The 18,663-nt window shown below is 47.8% G+C and overlaps 1 protein-coding gene across 2 annotated transcripts in view; it reads right to left on the bottom strand.

Moving 5' to 3' along the window:
- RFX8 (regulatory factor X8) overlaps nucleotides 1-18,033 on the bottom strand; it is a 68,116-nt gene extending 50,083 nt beyond the window's left edge. The window contains exons 1-2 of one of the 2 annotated variants that reach the window (XM_005662358.3): nucleotides 17,865-18,033; nucleotides 9,331-9,454 (exon numbers count right to left, since the gene is read on the bottom strand). In XM_005662358.3, the coding sequence (XP_005662415.1) occupies nucleotides 9,331-9,454; nucleotides 17,865-17,932 (192 nt within the window). In that variant the 5' untranslated portion in view covers nucleotides 17,933-18,033. Of the gene's footprint in view, nucleotides 1-4,992; nucleotides 5,131-9,330; nucleotides 9,455-17,864 lie in introns of those variants that run through there. The other variant, XM_085020098.1, reaches the window with a different exon arrangement.
- Nucleotides 18,034-18,663: the final 630 nt, after the last annotated feature.

Raw genomic sequence — 18,663 nt, 5'->3', positions numbered from 1 at the left:
AACCTGCCCTCTGTGTCTAGTTGTAAAATAATAGGTACCCTGAAGAATTATTACAAAGTAGGCAGCAGGCTCAGATTCAAGGTCGTGACAAATCCCCTGGTGTGTCAGAGAGAGAAGCAGAAATGAATGACCTAGTTGCTGGGCAGCAGAGTAATCAGCCCATCGTTCTTTACTGAGTAATTCCAACCCCAGACCATCCTGTGATGTCACTTTATGATCAGGAACACCACCGCTACAATTTAAAAACCAACTGAGCTGATTATTTGCAAAAGACAAATAAAACAACATATCTACTTAGTATATAGAGTTCGCATAAATCAAGAGGAAAAACACTAAAACCCCAACAGAAAGTGATCTGGTGATAATGTGGGTACATATGACCAAAAGGCATGCCAAAGGGCTCACCTTCCTTAGCCCTACAGAAGTGCAAGGTGAAACAGCTAAACAGAGCTCTGAACCAACAAATTTCCTGGGTTAAGAATATTTTGGCTCTGGGTAAGACAATACACACAAATGAACCTGTCCACAGAAAAGAAACTCATGGACTTCAGGAACAAACGAGGGGAGGGAGTGGGGATGGAGTAGGAGTTTGGGATTAGTAGATGCAAACTATTGCATTTGAAGTGGATAAGCAACAAGATCCTGCTGTCTAGCACTGGGAACTATATCTAGTCGCTTATGATGGAACATGATGGAGGATAATGTGAGATAAAGAATATATATGTATATACACACATACACATATGACTGGGTCACTTTGCTGTACAGTAGAAATAGTCAGAATTAAGTAAAATGGAACAAAATAAAAATCATGAAGTTAAAAAATAAAATTAAAAAAAAAAAAAAAAAAAACTACCACGTGGGGCTACAACAGCCTAGACTCTCTCCAGAGGAAATCACCAGATACAGATAGAAACTTAGGTTACTTAGAATAGAGAAAAGTGACAAACATCCTCAATTTCCAATAAGGAAAATGGTTAAATGAATTCTGGAACACCCAAACAATATTTCACATCCATTTCACAACATGCATTTAGAAATAGCTTCTTTTTTTTTTGGCCACACCCATGACACTCGAAAGTTCTCGGGGCCAGAGATCGAACCAGGGACAACGCCAGATCCTTAATTCACTGAGTCACACAGGAACTCTCACTTAGAAACATTTTAGGGTGAAAATGTTTACGATATTCTAAACGAAGATAGTTATGTATTTAACAACAAAAATGAGCGTCCTTTGGGTGCTTCCTATTTGCCAGGACTGTGCAATTCTCTTGATATATATTTTCTCATTAATTTCCTAAAATCCTCTCATGAAAAACGTACTATTATTAACACTCTGAATATGTTCACTTTACAGATGACAAAGTCGAGGCACAGAATGGTTAAATAACTCGCTCATGGTTACGACATAATTAGTCTAATTCCAGGCTTAGGGCTGTCTGTCTATCCGTCTGTCTGATCATCCACATGGCCATCCATCCACCCACATGTCAATCTTTCAGTCCATCTGTCCATGTGGTGCCAACACAAGAGGACAGGTAGTGATGACGCCAGAGACCGGAGAGCAAAGTGAACTTTGGTAACATTGGGCCCCCTGGGCACTTGTGCCATCAGGCATGCAGCTAAAGTTTGTTTTTAAAACTCCAAAAAGCCCTCAATGCAAATCACCTACCATGAGGTAGAGAGGAGGATGAGGACATGCAAGGGGGTTTCTCGTGGCAAGACCACCCCTTCCCTGAGAAGGGGATGCAGGGCGAGGTGGTCCAGTCACCTCAGGCCCCACAGAAAGGGGTTCACAGCTTGCTGGAAGGACTTACTGGGAGGACCCTGCAGTCAGTGTCTGGCACAGGACTCCGGGGAGTGGAGGGGGACAAGTGATGGCTGGCCAGGGGCACTGGCAGGCAGGCAAGGGAGCACGGCAGCTGGCTCTAGCGCATCCGCAGTCTGTTCAGGCCACGTACGGCTGATAGTTTTGGTGGCCAGAAGCTGGCCACGTGTGATGAAGGGCTGACATGTGGGAGAGCCTGGACTCTGCCCAGCAAGGCCCTGGGATGGGCAGCCAGGCTTCGGTGATTCATTTGCCAAGGCCAGGGATGCATGCTAGAATATTCCCTGTGGTGGATCTGCAGAAGCCACCAAAGGCACCAGGGGACAAGGGTCTGCCTGGGTCCCCAAAGCATGAAGCTGTGCAGTGGAAACTTTCCAGCCACTTTTACCTCCTACTCCTGGGGAGTGGGGGCAACCAATACCCAGTGGGGTGGTGGGAGAAGGGTGAGGGACAAAGAACGGGCCCCTGCGCCTGGTTCTCGGCTGGCAAGAAACCTTGCTTTAGACCTAGCTCAGAGTCTGGATGTCCTATCAGGCTGGACATGCTAAGCATCAGACATACTGTCTAGCAAACAAGAATAACCACAGGGCTTTGCATCACTCCAGGATTTCTAGAGAGTCAGGCTGCTGCTCAGATGCTCAGTCAAGAGGGAGGAAGAACCACCCAGTAAGCAGGACTGAAGGGACGTGGGAAACAAACAGAGAGGCCACTGTGATCGCTCCTCCACTCCTGCTTCCCACGTGTGTGCCTGGGCAGGGGGCCTGCCAATGAACCACACGTGTCGCTGCATCTCGGACAGTGGGGCCACAGCCGGCATTCATTTTCTTCTTTGATACACTTTTCTCCACTTCCCACATTTTCTATAAAGGGAATGTGTTATTTTATCATCAGAAACACATTGGGAAATGTTACTTTAAAAAAAGGAAGTCAGCATTTTAGAAATTCCCTCATCCATGGAAGCTACCTCCTGCCGGGGGAGGGCGATGACCGTCGCATGCCCAGGACTGCCAAGCAGAGCAAGAAACACCCCAACATCTGCACAGGAACTCAGTGTGGAATCTGGAATCTACCCCATTCCCAGGGGAGGAGGCAGGAAATGAGAAGTGGGTATTTTGTTGTTTCTCCTGTAAACACGCTTTGGGATCACATCCTTTTCCCCTTCCTGTCTCTTCTCCATTTAGTCACGGATTGAGCAGCACAGGGTCCCTTCCCAACGCCAGCGCTGCTGAAACGGCTCATTCTTTGAGCAAATTCCCCGTGAGGACTGAAAGCCAGTACCTCAGTGTCTTGGGGCGGGGGGGAATGGATTCCCAGGGAAGAAGGAACATCAAAAACGCTAAACAAATGCCCATTGTCACACACTGGAGGCTCTTTTTAACTCTTTCTTCGAACCCTCTGCCCCAGGACTGCCCCGGAAAGGAAACCACTTATGAGAAAAATCTAAGAGAGGTTTTGAAAAAGAGCCTTTGATTTCTTTACAAAGGAAGCAGGGAGAGCCAAAACATGTCAAATTAAAGGCACCCCCTTCCATGGGATAAGGCTGCCAGATAAGGAAGGCGCTGCAGGGCCAGGCTACCCAGGATGAGCAGAGCCTGGGAGGGAGTGTCCCAGGATACGGAGTGACGACAGGGGGAAATGTGGGCTGAATGATAAGACAGCCGAGGAATTCCTGGCTGCTTGGAAAACCTCACCCACAGACACCCAGCGAGCTCCAGAGCCTAAGGCCTGGCACGTGGCTTTCCTGCTCCTGATTTACTGCATGAGGATAAGAGACATGCTTTCCAACAGGCGAGCCTCTGCAGGCTGAGAAGGCGGGGGACTGGAAGAGTCTAGAAGATACTGCAGGTCAGCGCTAAGAAGCTGGAACAGAGGAAGTAGGGAACAGTCTCTCTTGGGTCCCAGCTGGACCGAGGATGACAACAATCTGACGACAAGGACAGTAGTTTGTACTGACATAGGGTGTTTCACAGTTTACCAAGCTGTTTTGGGAGGGCTAGCCTAATTTTAAATCCTGCGGAAGAAAAAAAAATACTTGAGGGTGACACATGCACCCGTACATTCATTGCAGTCCCATTCGCAATAGCCAAGACATGGAAACAACCTAAATGTCCATTGACAGATGAAGAGGTGGTGTATGTACACAATGGAATACTACTCAGCCATAAAAAAGAACAAAATAATGCCATTTGCAGCAACATGAATGTATACATCTATGTGTGACTGGGTCACATTGCTGTACAGTAGAAAATTGTCAGAGCATTATAAACTAACTATAATGGAAAAAATAAAAATCGTTAATAAAAATAAATATTTGCTTTTGCTTGACCACAAGCTTAAAATGAAACCAGCAGAGAGGGACATGGAAGGATAATAGTCAAAAGTAGCCCCCCAAATTACAAAATGAAAACAAGAGCCCCATCCTCTGAGCCCTCCTGAGATTCTGGGTTGGACCCTTGGGGACCCCACCTTTTAAAAGAAACACCAATAAATTGGAGTCTTGAGACCAGTGGGCAGGAAGGTGACCAATGGGGAGCCTGCATTCAGCAGAAGAGGGAAGCAGAGAGGTAATTGTTTTGAATATTTGAGCAGCTGTCATGTTGGAAGATTCTGCTACATATTTTATGGTTATCAAAAGTACAGAGTTTCTACTAAGGATCGTGTTTCAGGGGAGAGGATTTTGGCTAGAGGAATGGGCCTCACAATGCCAGTGTTTTGGGAACATATTTGTGAGGTAGGCTGGGACCTGGGACCTGGGACCCTTTGCTGTAGTAGCTGCAGTGCTTTGCACCTGGACTAACATCTCCTTCAGCAACAAAATGCAAAGAAACCATAAGAGACTAAAAGTAACTATGTAGCAGTTGGGGCCAATTATGGGCAAGAAGATACAAAAAAACCTAAAACCCCAACTGCCACTTCTGAAGAGCCAGAGCAAAAGCAGGGTGTCCCAGCAAAAAGCAGGTACTACGCATGCCCCCTGCACCACCAAAGGGGTGGGCAGATCACCTAAGCCAACCCTCTGGCCTGACCCCTGGGCCCACCTCAAATGAAGAACCAGCCTCAAATGAAGAGCCAGCTACTCACTCCCCAACCAGGGAGCAAGCAAGGGAAACTGTTACTTGTTTTCTCTCCCCGCTGCTGCATTAGGGGTCCCAATAAAGCCTTGCCTGAATTCTCTTGTCTGGCCTCTTATCAATTTCCGCGAAGAAAGCCAGGAGTCCCAGACGGTAACTTCGATCCACAGAACTGCTGGCAGGAGGGCAACACAGAACCACCACTTCAGAAAACGACTTGGCCTCATCCCCAGACATCACAGTCACACACACCCCTGTCAGTCTACAAGTTCAGCCCTGGACACGCATGCCCAAGAGCACTTCCACGTGCAGGCCAGACAGACACACACGGATGTTCACAACAGCAAAATCTGGAAACGGCCCGGGGCTCATCAGTGGGAGATGAGCGTGCCATATATGACACAAGTCAAGTGGATGTAGGTGAATCTGTTGCAGGAAGGGGGACCCCTTCCAGGGTCCGAGCATGGGGTCTTGGTCTAACACTTGGAAATGAACTGTTGGAGGAGACACACATGCTGTCAAAGCAAGAGGCTTTATTGGGAAGGGGGCCTGGGTGGAGAGCAGCACGGAGAGGGAACCAGGGGAAGTGCTCTGCCCTGTGGCTCGCAGTCTCAGCTTTTACATGAATGGGGTTCGTTTCTGGGTTGTCTGTGGCCAATCGTCTTGCTTGGCCCATATTTGGTCTGGTCCCGGGTCCTTCCTGGTGGCGCGCGCATCTCTCAGCCAAGATGGATTCCAGCGCCAAGGATCCTGGGAAGTTGGTGGGCTCTTCCCTCCTATGGGCCCCGCCCACACCCTCCCGGTTAGTCTTTAGGGCAGCCTCATGCTCCTAATTGGGGTCTCCTGCTGTGAGTCAGCTCATGCAAGCAGCTGCTGTCCTGCCTGGCCAAGGTGGGCAGTTTGGGTTACCAGTTCCCTAACAAACCTAATGTCATGGTAAGTGGAAAGGGTCCCCAAAGATGACAAATGACATGATACTCCTTTTCAAAAAGTCAAGCCGCAAAAATAAAAAATATGCTTTTTCAAAGAAACACATTATATAAAATAAATCGGAGAAAACCAAGTATGATATGATCTCGCTTAAGAGTGGAATCTAAATAATCACCACCACAACAAAACAAAACCTCCAAACTCACTGGTACAGGGGACAGACTGCTGGCTGCCAGAGGTTGGGGAATGGGGAGGGGGGGGCAAAGTGGGTGAAGGTGGTCAAAAGCAAAAAAAAAAAAAAAAAAAAAAAAAGACATACAAAAGCACTAAGATGCAAAATAATGATGAAGGGGCTGGTAGTTCCCCCCATTGGGAAAGGCAGGTTGTGGGATGCAGGAAAACTGGCCCTGTGGTTCACATGGGGTGGGGGATTCATGGATGTTTATCATGCTAAGAACAGAAGAGCCAGAGGGAATTGGGCCGTGTGGATTGATGGTGAAAGCATCTCACGCATCAATTCCATTCTGCCCACAGAGGACCACTGAGAAAGAGGGAGGGAGCGGCGAGGGAGGGAGGGAGAGACTGAACTGGCATCTCTGTGGCTCCTTGTCCCCAGATCATTTCAGTCGCAGCCAGGTAGCCCCTGAAGAAGTCTGACCGGCAGGGTGTGAGGGCGGCCTTCCATCCACCTGTGCCCCGCTTGCCAAGCACACATCCTGGGGAGGGACGGTGTCTGCCTCTCCCAGCTCTGAGCCCAGTGGCTGCCTCTGCCCTGAGAGGGCATTTTTTTTTTTTTTTTGTCATAAAAAACTTCCAGCTGGAGGTGCTTCCAAAGGGCTCTTGCACTGGTTGTGGAGTTAGACCAGTGACCCCCAAGGTGTCCTGGAGGTCAAGGATAGCTGTGAGGGAATAACAGGTGGAAGAGGTCTAACTCTTTTAATTTTTTTTTTTTTGTCTTTTTTTGGCATTTCTTAGGCCGCTCCCGTGGCATATGGAGGTTCCCAGGCTAGGGGTCGAATCAGAGCTGTAGCCACTGTGCCAGAGCCACAGCAACTCGGGATACAAGTCGCATCTGCAACCTACACCACCACTCATGGCAATGCCGGATCCTTAACCCACTGAGCAAGGCCAGGGATTGAACCTGCAACCTCATGGTTCCTAATCAGATTCGTTAACCACTGCGCCACGACGGGAACTCCAGGTCTAACTCTTAATTAAGGAGGCTGGATTTGCTGCCCAAGCATTGCAACTGGCTGTGGGACCCCAGACCTTAATCCCACCTGGTTTGTTCCTTGACGTCTAACGCTTCCAGCCAGCTCACGACTGTAACACAAGACAAAGCATTAAAGATGCCAACTGTTCCCTCCCCATCCACCTGTCCTTCCTGGGACCTCTCTTGCCTGCAGACAGTTACAGCGTTGGGCCCTAGGGCAGAGATTACATACAGCATCAGAGGAAGCACTGTGCAAGCAGCCACAATGGGAAAGCATGAAGCTGGAGGAAGCGGCTTCTGGGAAGGGCCTGTAGCAGGCCAGCGGGAAGAGGCAGAGTCCCAATGGTTTACAGATATACCACAGGGAGGAGGGCAGATGCCTAGTGTCTCAGAATCCAGCCATGCACTGACTGAGGGAGGACTCATTGGCCACACGTGGCCACCAAGCACTTGAAATGTGTCCAGTCCAAATTGACATGTGCTGTGCATGTAAAATAACACATCAGGTATTTGAGATCTGGCATGAATAAAAAAATTTAAAAACAGCTCAATGTTTTTTGTTTTTTTTTTTTTTGTTTTTTTGGCTGTACCTGTGACATATGGAAGTTCCTGTGCCTACGCCACAGCCATGGCAACACCAAATCCAAGCCACCTCTTCGATCTAAACCACAGCTTGTTGTAACGTCGGGTCCTTAACCCACTTAGAGAGGCCAAGGATTGAATCCGCATCCTCACAGACTCTATACTGGCTCTTAACCCATCGAGCCACAAAGGGAACTCCCAGTTCAATGGTTTTAAAAAAAAATTCATTCCATGTCGAAACGACAGTATTTTGAATGCTTTGGATTAAATTTAAAAGTTAAAAAATATTAATTTCACCTTTAGGTTTTTTTTGCTTGTTTGTTTGTTTGCTTTTTAGGGCTGCGCTTGTGGCACATGGAGGTTCCCAGGCCAGGGGTCTAATCAGAGCTACAGCTGCCAGCCTACACCACAGTCACAGCAACACCAGATCTGAGCCGCATCTTCGACCTGCACCACAGCTCACGGCAACACCGGACCCCCAACCCACTAATCGAGGCCAGGGATCGAACCTGCAACCTCATGGTTCCTAGTTGGACTCACCTCCGCTGTGCCACGATGGGAACTCCTAATTTCACCTTTAAAAGAACTTTTAAAATGAGGATCTCTAATATTTAAAATTGTATCTATAGCTCCTATGACAGTTTTATTGGCCAGGCCATGCTTATGGTCTCATCTGCTGTCTATGGTATGGTCGAAACAAAGCCCTGGCAGAGCTGCTGACTTTCAGAGGTTTAAGAGCCGAAGGCTTCCCTAGGTACAGCCACACTGTGGGACATATCAGCTCTCTGACACCACAGAGTGGCTCTTCGTGTTTGGGGTTCCTAGGCTGTACCATTTCTACACACAGGATAACAGCCTGGTGAGCCTGGCAGCACGCTTTGGGGCTGCCATCACTGCACTATCTTAGGTGAAGGCAACCCCAGTCCTCACCCTTCCTGGCCCCTCTCTGTGAGTGTGGCTGAAGGATGAGATGGTTTTCGGACAGAGATGGGGGAGTATGGTAACCAGCTGGCTGGTTCCCAGAGCCAAGCCAAGTATACCCACGAAGAGCCCAGTGGACCCAAAAAAAAACCTGGCAAGTCCTCATCAATTACTGAGCATTTTTTTTTTTTTTTTTGCTTTTTGGTTTTTGCTTTTTAGGGCCACACTCTGTGGCACATGGAAGTTTCAGGCTAGGGGCTGAATTGGAGCTACAGCTGAAGCCTACGCCACAGCCACAGAAAGCAAGACCCAAGCCATGTCTGTGACCTACACCACAGCTCACAGCCATATCAGATCTTTAACCCACTGAGCGAGGCCAGGGATCGAACCTGCATCCTCATGAATACTAGTCAGGTTCGTAACTGCTGAGTCACAACGGGAACTTCCTACCTTGTGTGCTTTTTATCTTTTGTGTGTGTGTGTGTGTCTTTTTAGGGCCATACCTGTGGCATAAGGAAGTTCCCAGGCTAGGGATCCAATCAGAATTGTAGCTGCCAGCATACACTACAGCCACAGCAACCACAGGATCTGAGCCACATCTGTGACCTACACCACAGCTCATGGCTACGCCAGATCCCTGACCCACTAAGTGAGGCCAGGGATTGAACATAAATCCTCATGGATAACAGTCGGGTTCATAACCGCTGAGGCACAACAGAAACTCCAATCCTCCTTTTGTACTTTTTAAACTCAGTGAATGTGGTATTTTTATCTTCACGACCTACCTTCCCAAATGTGGCTGGGTTGACTTGGTTCGGAGCACTGTGCCCGCAGGTCTCCATGTAAATCTCATACAGGAGGCATCGAGGCACACTGTACCCTTCACAGATGCAGAAATTGTCGACAAGCCTGGGGTGGGGAAGACAAGAGGAAGAGCTTGGAGTCGGTTTTTCTAGAGTGGGACACTTTGGTAAGGGTCAAGCAAGGGATCCATCTAAAGAAATGTGTTTAATGTATCAAAGGCATAGGCTTACCAAACAGCATCCATAATGGACCCTTTGTGTTCAATCCAGAGTAAAGTGTTTAGACCACCACCAAGGTGGGGTTTTGTCGTTGTTGTGTTAAAATCTTTTTGGCATGGAGGCCTATTAAAAAGAAGCCCAAATTGGAGTTCCTGCTGTGGCACAATGGGATTGGCGTTGTCTTGGGAGCACTAGGACGCAGGTTCAATCCCCAGCCTGGTGCAATGGGTTAAGGATCTGGCAGTGCCACAACTGCAACTTAGCTTTCGACTGTGGCTCGGATCTGATCCCTCGCCCAGGAACTCCATATGTCTCGGGGTGGCCAAAGAAGGAAGAAAAGAAGAAGAAGTATCCCAAATTATTGGGCTCAGCAAATGCTGTTTCATGTAACTTTATAAAGGTGGCAGCCGAGATCTCTGTAACCATGTGTAACTAAGACACAAAGCAACAGCCTCCTGGTAGACTCGCTCAGCCCTGCAGGTGACAGCTGTGGCTCAGGGGTTCCCTCAGCCCGAGTGCCTGTGACCCAGGACATGTGTGCCCAGCTCTGCCCCCTCCCCTCAAAACAGTCATTTGCATGATTTTTAAACCCAAGTGATTTAGGGCAGGTCACTCTACATTTTGGTTTTGTTTTTAATTTTACTGGAGTATAGTTGAATTACAATGTTGGATCTGTGTACAACAAAGTGAATCAGTTATACATACATATATATATATATATCCATGCTTTTTACAAAATAATTCAATGAATTTTATTACATTTACAGTTGTACAACCATCCTCACAATCTAATTTGAGAACATTCCATCCCAAACCTCCAGTCTCCCCCTCCATCCCCCCATGCCCACCTGTTCCCTTTTGTAACCATAAGTTTTTCAAGGTCTGTGAGTCTGTTTCTGTGCTGCAAATAAGTTCATTTGTATCCTTTTTTAGATTCCACATATAAGTGATAGCATATGATGTTTATCTCACTGTCTGACTACATGTATCCATTCTTATTTCCCATATAGGTTATTTGACTATTGCGTAGATTTCCCTATGCTATACAGTAGATTCTTATTAATCATCTATTTTAAATAGTCGTGTGTATGTGTTTTTCCCATGCTCCTAATTTATCAAGCCACTCTGTTTTGATTCTTCAAATTGCAATGAGATGGAAGATGGAAGACACCAAAGGAGAGAGAGGTGGGCCATGCTCGCTGGCCTTTACGGCCCACCAGGTGCAGAGCTCAGGAGTGGGTGTTCAGATGTAATCTATAGCACCCAGGCTCCTGCTCGGGGTGGGACCTTCAATGACCCAAATGCTCCAGGGCCCCAGGCAGGTGGGGTCCCGTGGCAATGATGGGCTCAGCCCGGGGCTCATGGCCCACAGTCTGGCCCCAGAGGACAGCCAGGTGCCTGCTCCAGGGATGGGAGGGAGAGGCGTGAGCAGTGAGAGTGCGGGTCAGCAAGTGTGGTCCACAGCGACATCCAATTACAGCCTTCCCTTCCTGGGCAGGGGACAGACAGGTTTCTCCTCATTCTTTTAAAGACATACTTCGCATGAGACAGCAGTCCTTCTAGACACAGAAGAATTTTTCAGCAGTACATCTTCTCCTTTCTAACTGATGACATATGGCTTATTTTCCAGGATGAGGCACGTTGATGCCTAAACGTACGTTGAGAGCTAAAGACAACAGTCATAGCTGCTAACCCCACTACCTCCTAGAAGCAGGACAAGTCAACGTATGGTGGCCAGGGGGAATTGCTGGCCCTGCACCAGCTTCCTTGGGTAACGTATCCTCATAGGCCAGGTGGCTTAACAACAGAAAGGCATTTTGGGAGTTCCTGCTGGAAGTGTCTTGGGAGTGCTGGGATGCAGGTTCGATCCCCGGCCCGGCACAGTTGGTTAAGGATTTGATGTTGTCACAGCTGCACCTTAGGTGGATACTGTGGCTTGGATCTGATTCCTGGCCCAAGAGCTCCATATGCCATGTGCTGGGCAAAAACAAACAAACAAACAAAAGTATTCTGTCACAGTTCTGGAAGCAGAAAGCCCAAAACCAGGTGTCAGCCTGGTTGGTTCCTTCCAGAGGCTCCAAGGGAACTCCTTCTCTCTGCCCTCCTCCGTGCCCTTCTGGTGGTGGCCAGAGCCCTTGGCATCCCTCAGCTTGCAGCCACATCACTCGACTGCTTCCACCTTCACCTGGCCATCTCCCCTCTATGTCCTGCCTCTCCTGATAAGGACACTTGTCATTGAGTTTAGGGCCCAGCCAACCCAGTGGGATCTCCTCTTAACCGGGTACACCTGCAAAGACCCTATTTCTAAACAAGATCATATTGTAGATTCCAGATGGACATGCATTTTGGGGGGACATCGTTCAACCCTGTCCAGTCCCCAAGAGAGGATCTTCTGAAGTCTCCTATAGCATCATGGTGGAACCAGACACTATGGGTACTTTGCAATGGTTTAATTACAGCTGCTCAGGCACCAACTGTGTGTGTGGCTCATGGCAGAATGCGGAGTGATGTCACTGGTGGCGAGGTGGAGCGGCACATTCATATATCTAGGTGACAGTGAGGTTTCTTAAGTCATCATTTGCTGATACATGAAAAGCCTACAAGTGAAGTGTCACAGAAAAACGCTGGCTAAGCTTGAGGAGGGGCAGCAAAATGTGACCATAATTAAGTTCCAACTCACTTTTGTTTATTCAGAGTTACTTTTTTTTTTTTTTTTTTTTGCTTTTTAGGGCTGCACCTATGGCATACGGAAGTTCCCAGGCTAGGGGTTGAATTGGAGCTGAAGCTGCCGGCCTACACCACAGCCACAGCAATGTAAGATTTGAGCCGTGTCTGTGACCTACACCACAACTCATGGCAACACTGGATCCTTAACCCACTGAGCGAGGCCAGGGATCGAATCTACGTACTCATGGATGCTAGTCAGGTTCGTTTCCACTGAGCCATGATGGGAACTGCCCCAGAGTTACTATTAATATAGTCATGGATATTGGTCTTCCTAAAAAAGAAACATTAAGAGTTCTTGCCATGGCACACTGGGATAAGAATCTGACTCCAATCCATACAAAACTCTACTTAAAAGAGACACATGCACCTGCATGTTCATTGCAGCACTATTCACAATAGCCAGGACATGGAAACAACCCAAATATCCATCGACAGATGATTGGATTCGGAAGAGGTGGTATATATACACAATGGAATACTACTCAGCCATAAAAAAGAATGACATAATGCCATTTGCAGCAACATGGATGGAACTAGAGAATCTCATCCTGAGTGAAATGAGCCAGAAAGACAAAGACAAATACCATATGATATCACTTATAACTGGAATCTAATATCCAGCACAAATGAACATTTCCACAGAAAAGAAAATCATGGACTTGGAGAAAAGACTTGTGGCTGCCTGATGGGAGAGGGAGGGAGTGGGAGGGATGGGGAGCTTGGGCTTATCAGACACAACTTAGAATAGATTTACAAGGAGATCCTGCTGAATAGCATTGAGAACTTTGTCTAGATACTCATGTTGCAACAGAACAAAGGGTGGGGAAAAAATGTAATTGTAATGTATTCATGTAAGGATAACTTGATCCCCTTGCTGTACAGTGAGAAAATAAAAAATAAAAAAATAATAAATTAAAAAAAAAAAGAATCTGACTCCAGTGGCTCAAGGCACTGGGGAAGTGTGGGTTTGATCCCAGCCCAGCAGTGGGTTAAAGGCTGGATGGGGATGGGCAGGCGTTGGGCTGACCAGGACTCCTGGTGGGTGATATTGGTCAAGACTCTTACACCAGGCCACCAATATGGCTTTTGGCAACACACGACTTACTGCAAAGCCTGTCCAATTTTGGAGTGGGTCAGATCACTCCATTTCTTGCTCGGCGGCATAATGACCATCTTTTCCAGGTCTCATTGTCAGATGAAGTTGTGGCTAAAATCTTGAGGATCCTCAGGATGCTCTCCTTGTTTTGGATAATGGACAGTCTGATCGCTGCCCACTTCAGAGCATAGGTACCTGGTCCTGCAGCTCTATTTCTGAGGACTCCTTTTCATCCTAAAGAAAAATGTAACACCAGGAATGATGGTACCCCTTTGATTCAGCCTGATCAAAAGCTACTATGAATTTGGTACCTTCCAAAGTACATTTGTAACTTCTGAATCTCAACGGAGTCTGCAGAAATTTGAAAGTCCTATTTGTATGCAGGAGGCAGTTATTTAGTCTACAGCAAGGCTTGGCGTGCATAAGGTTTAAATGATGCTTAGATTTTTGTCTGAGGGCTGAGCCAGGGATCCCCGCAGTCACACCTGCCAGATCTATGTCCCCAGCAGAGGATATCAGGTCACTTCATCCCTCTGTGCTCCTCAGAGGTCTGACCACTTCTCTCTCCATTTCTTCAGTCCTTCCTGTCTGTGAAATAGAAAACTTCTGTTCCCAGAGGTGCCCAAACTTCTGTTCCCAGAGGTGCCCCTGCTCCTTGCGGGGCCTTTCTCCTTGGAGAATTTATCATGTGCAGATGGCAGAGGCATTGATGTCTCCAGGAAACACTCGGGACCCAACCAGGGACTGATAGGGAAATGAAACAACTAAATAATGCTGCAAAAGGAACACTTCTTCTAAGTGACAACAATCAGCCCCATCCCTGGGCTCTCACTTGGAAGCCCAGGCTGCAGCAGTGGAAAAAAAATGTTGCCTCATATCAGTAAACAAAGGATGTTGCAGCCATGGAGCCATCACATCACAGCCTCCCCAGTGGTGAGCTGTCTGGTTTTCTTTAGTAACAGCAATCTCCTGATGTTCCAATTACCCAGTCTTTGTTGCAAAAACTCCTGTGCATCGTGGTTTCTCCCTTCCCTCTTCGGAGCAGTCCCCTAGAGCCATCTGAGAGGCTGCATCCCAGGCTTAAGTCCTCAGTTTTGTCCTCTGAATAAAACACAACTCTCAACTTGTCAGCTCTGCACCTTTTTCAGTCGACAGCTGTTTCCCAGAGTCGGGACAACTCAGCTGCCAATACCCACAGACACTCTTGCAGGAAGCTGGCCTCCTTGACATCTTCTATCTTCTTCTGGGACCCAAGGCGCTGTTACAAACTGAATGGCTCTGTTGTATTTGGGTTTTGTTAATCATTCATTTTTTAATTGTGGTGAAATACATATCATATACAATTTACAATTTCTAAAGGTGGAGTTTAGCGGCATTAAGTACCACTGCTGTGCCATTGTTGGTATAAGGTTATGTTCCACCATCCATCCAAAGACAGCTGGTCCTTGTGTAAACACTTGACCCATTGGAAACACTACTCCGCATTTCCTCTTCCCCCAGCTCCTGGCAACCACCAGTCTCCTTTCTGTCTCTAGGCATCTGACTCCCCTCGGTGGTGCCTCATATAAGAAGAATCCTATGATATTTGGCCTTCTGCAGTTGGCTTATTTAACATCATGTCTTGAAGTTTCATCCATGTTGTAATCTGTTTTTCCCTCCCTTTTTTTTTGTCTTTTTGTCTTTTCTAGGGCCACACCTGTGGCATTTGGAGGTTCCCAGGCTAGGGGTCTAATTGGAGCTGTAGCTGCCAGCCTATACCACAGCCACAGCAATGGGGGATCTGAGCCATGTCTGTGACCTACACCACAGCTCACAGCAATGCCAGATCCTTAACCCACTGATCAAGGCCAGGGATCAAACCCGCAACCTCTTGGTTCCTTGTTGGATTCATTAACCACTGAGCCTTGATGGGAACTCCCCTGTTTTTCTTTCCTTTTATGTCTGAATAATCAAGCACTGTATTTTTTATCCATTCATCTGTTGATGGATACGGGTTGCTTCCACCTCTTGGTCACTGTGCATAACGCTGCTGTGAACACGGGTGTGCAAATATCTGTTCAAGTCCATTCTTTGGGGATATAAACCCAGAAGTTGCTGGATCACATGATATTTCTATTTTCAACTTTTTGAGGAAGCTCCATACTGCTTTCCACAATGGCTGTACCATTTCACATTCTCACCAACAGTGCACAAGTGTTCTAATTTCTTCACATCTGCACCAACACTTGTTATTTTCCATTTTTGTTTGATAATGGCCATCCTAATGAGTGTCAAGTGGCTGCCTTTTCAATGCCAATGTTAAAACCACCAGTACCACCTGAGACAGGCTGGGACCTGGATCTTTACTGAAGTGCTTGCATGGGGGACACACATGTCATTGAGCAAGAGAGACGAAGAAACTATAAGGTAGATTTTTGTCAGCAGATACATGTTTAATTTCCACAAAAGTTAATCTAAGAACAGAATGTTCCACTTCTGAAAAGGGATCTCACAACCCACTATACTGAAGAGACCCAGCATATCATATTCACGTGATAAAATGTGACACATTTTTTCTAAAGGTATGAAAGTCTGGATGAATTATGGCAATAAAAACAGGGAAGGCAAGTCCACACTGATTATTAAGGGTCTGAAAGACAATAAATAGAAAATGTTTTAACTTTTTCCAGGAAAAAAAAGAAACTATAAGGTACTAAAATAAAAAAACCTACATGCATGTGCACTTGGGGTAATTATGAACAATAAGATACAAAAAGGCCAAAACCCAACTGCCATTTCTGAGCTATCTGGAGCAAAAGCAGGGTACTGCCCATGATCCCTCACACAGCACCACCAAGGAGGTGGGCCGACCAGCTAAGCCACTCCTCCGGCCCCACCCACCAATCCACCCCCACTGTCACCCCATTTAAGGGACCAGCCCACCCTCCTCAGAGAGCAGAGAGCAAGCAAAGGCACCTGTTACTTGTTTTCACTCCCCTGTGCTAGCACTAGCCTTGTCTGAATTCCTCCTCTGGCCCCTTATCCATTTCTATTGATTATAGAGCCCAAGAACCCTGGTCCATAGCACAACAATCTGTTAAGCATCATGGGCTCATAGACTGGATGCCTAAAGAACGGTCCTCCACAGGAAACTCCACCTCTCCCCAAACTTGAAAAGCACCACCCCACCCCCTGGGTCGGAGGCCTCTAGGGGTAGGAATTTGTGATATGGGACGGGTAAACCTTCCTCAGCCATTTAGGGCACCTGCATCCTATCTGCTCACAAATGACCCGAGAAGGACCAGGTATTTTTTTGAATCCCTAATCATTGTTTCAAGTGTCCAGACTTTTTCAAGTCCTAGAAACTCTAATTTACTAAAAGGTGATCTGAAATTTGACAAAAGCATCCTCAGAGCCCTTTAAGAAGGGACACCCTGAGGGGTCTGAGTGAGTGAGTGTGAAAGAATGAAAGCCCTGCTCTGTAACCCTCTGAAAACAATGAGCACTGTGCTATTTATTCCCTGAGGTTTTTGGTTGGTTGGTTGGTTTTGGTTTTATGGCCACACCCATGCACGCGGAAGTTCCTGGGCCAGGGATCAAACCTGTTCCACAGCACTGACAATGCCTGATCCTTAACCCACTGAGCCACTAGGGAGCTTTGATATATACATTTTTTTTTCCCCTCTTCTGCAAGAGAAATTATATCAAAAATTGTCTTTTGGAAGAAAAAGGGCACCATATAGGCTCTTTTTGAGTTATAATCACAAACACACCCTTCATTTTTCTATTTCACCCAAGGAACTTTTTCAGAAAGTCTTTCTTGAGAAACATTCCTTAAAACTTAACAAAAAAAATACGTAATCAGCTATCTACTAGTTACCTTATAAAACGAAGGTTTTAGGACTGGTTTCAATTATTTTCCTGCTTATGAAGAGCTACAAACCCATGAGTTCATCAGTTCCAAGAGCTAAGTGTATTTTTTTTTTCCAGCTTTTTCTTCCTCTACATAGCCGGAAGTGAATTTCACAGACAACGTGGAATGCATTGTTAAAGCTAAAAACTCCTTTCCTTTAAGTTAGGAAACATCCCATTCTGGATCGCACACTGTATTTCCTCTCTGGGGCCTAGCATGTGTGCTTTCAGAGGTATATGTAAATGCCAGGCCAGCCAAGGACACCCCTCCACCCCCGTGGGGACAGGCCAGATTGCTTCTAGGGGGTAGTGTGAGCTTTAGGGGAGCCCCCAAGTGGGAAACGCACACAGCCCCCGCCGTGTGTGTGTGTGTGTGTGTGTGTGTGTGTGTACACACGTTGGTCCTATGTGCAAACTGCTGTCCTTCTAAGCCTTTTATCAGGGCCCTGGGGAGCAGGCCGTCGCCCCTAGCACTTGGCCTGAGGACCAGGTGTGGCCAGCAGCGGAGGGAGCCACACTGCCCCTCCCAGTCTCCCTGTCGCACCAGTCGACCTGGAGCGGCCCCGCCCCGGGGGCTGCTCACCACTGGATGATGCCGCAGTGCAGGCTCGGACCACTCCCCGACGGGGAGGCCAGCACCCCCTCTGCCATGGCTGGTCCGGCCCGCAGCACCCAGACGGCGAGCCGGTGGCCGCACTGCACCCGACCCGCCACACTGCACCGGACCGGTCGCCGCTCCTGGGTGTTTACTTTAGAGTGGGGCGCGCGGGGGCACGGGCCTCCGGAGCCGCGGGGGAGGACCCGGGGCCGCCCAGAGCAGGGGTAGGGCAGCGCGTGGCGGGGCGGGGAAGGGCAGTGGAACTCCTGAGTGGGGCCACTGGGGGGAGGGCGTTCTGGGATAGGGCTGGGACCTACAGTTATGATGGAGGAGCTAGGGGCGTGAGGGGACTTGGGGATAGCCTCCTGGGGATGGCGGCAGGCCACGCCCTGCACCTACTATGAGGGTTTGAGGCTCCCATGTCTCTGTCCCAGGATCTCAAGTTCTCAGGACTGAGATACAAGGGGCACTCTTCCCACCTTCCGAGCAGGGAAGCAACAACACCCAATATACTGCATGTATTTCAAATCAGGTTGTTGCAAGAAGGGGCAGTCCTTTCTTGAGTTGAGCTCCGACTCCCGTCTAAACTTGGAAATGAATTGTCGGATGAGACAAGCAAGCTGACAAAGCAAAAGACTTATTGGGAAGGGGGGCCAAGCCAAGAGCAGCAGGCTGACGGAACCCAGAAGAACGGCTCTGTTGTGATGTGCATAACCTCAGCTGTCACGGGAATGGGGTTCATTTCAGGGTTGTCTCTGGTCAGTCGTCTTGCTCGGCCTGTACT

The sequence above is a fragment of the Sus scrofa genome, chromosome 3, assembly GCF_054392235.1.
Source record: "Sus scrofa isolate SSC_HxYL_T2T_F1_AM1 chromosome 3, Sscrofa_HxYL_maternal_Yorkshire_Landrace_v2.0, whole genome shotgun sequence".
NCBI lineage: Eukaryota > Metazoa > Chordata > Mammalia > Artiodactyla > Suidae > Sus > Sus scrofa.
Note: the sequence above shows the minus strand (reverse complement) of the source record. Positions and strands in the feature narration are given on the sequence as shown.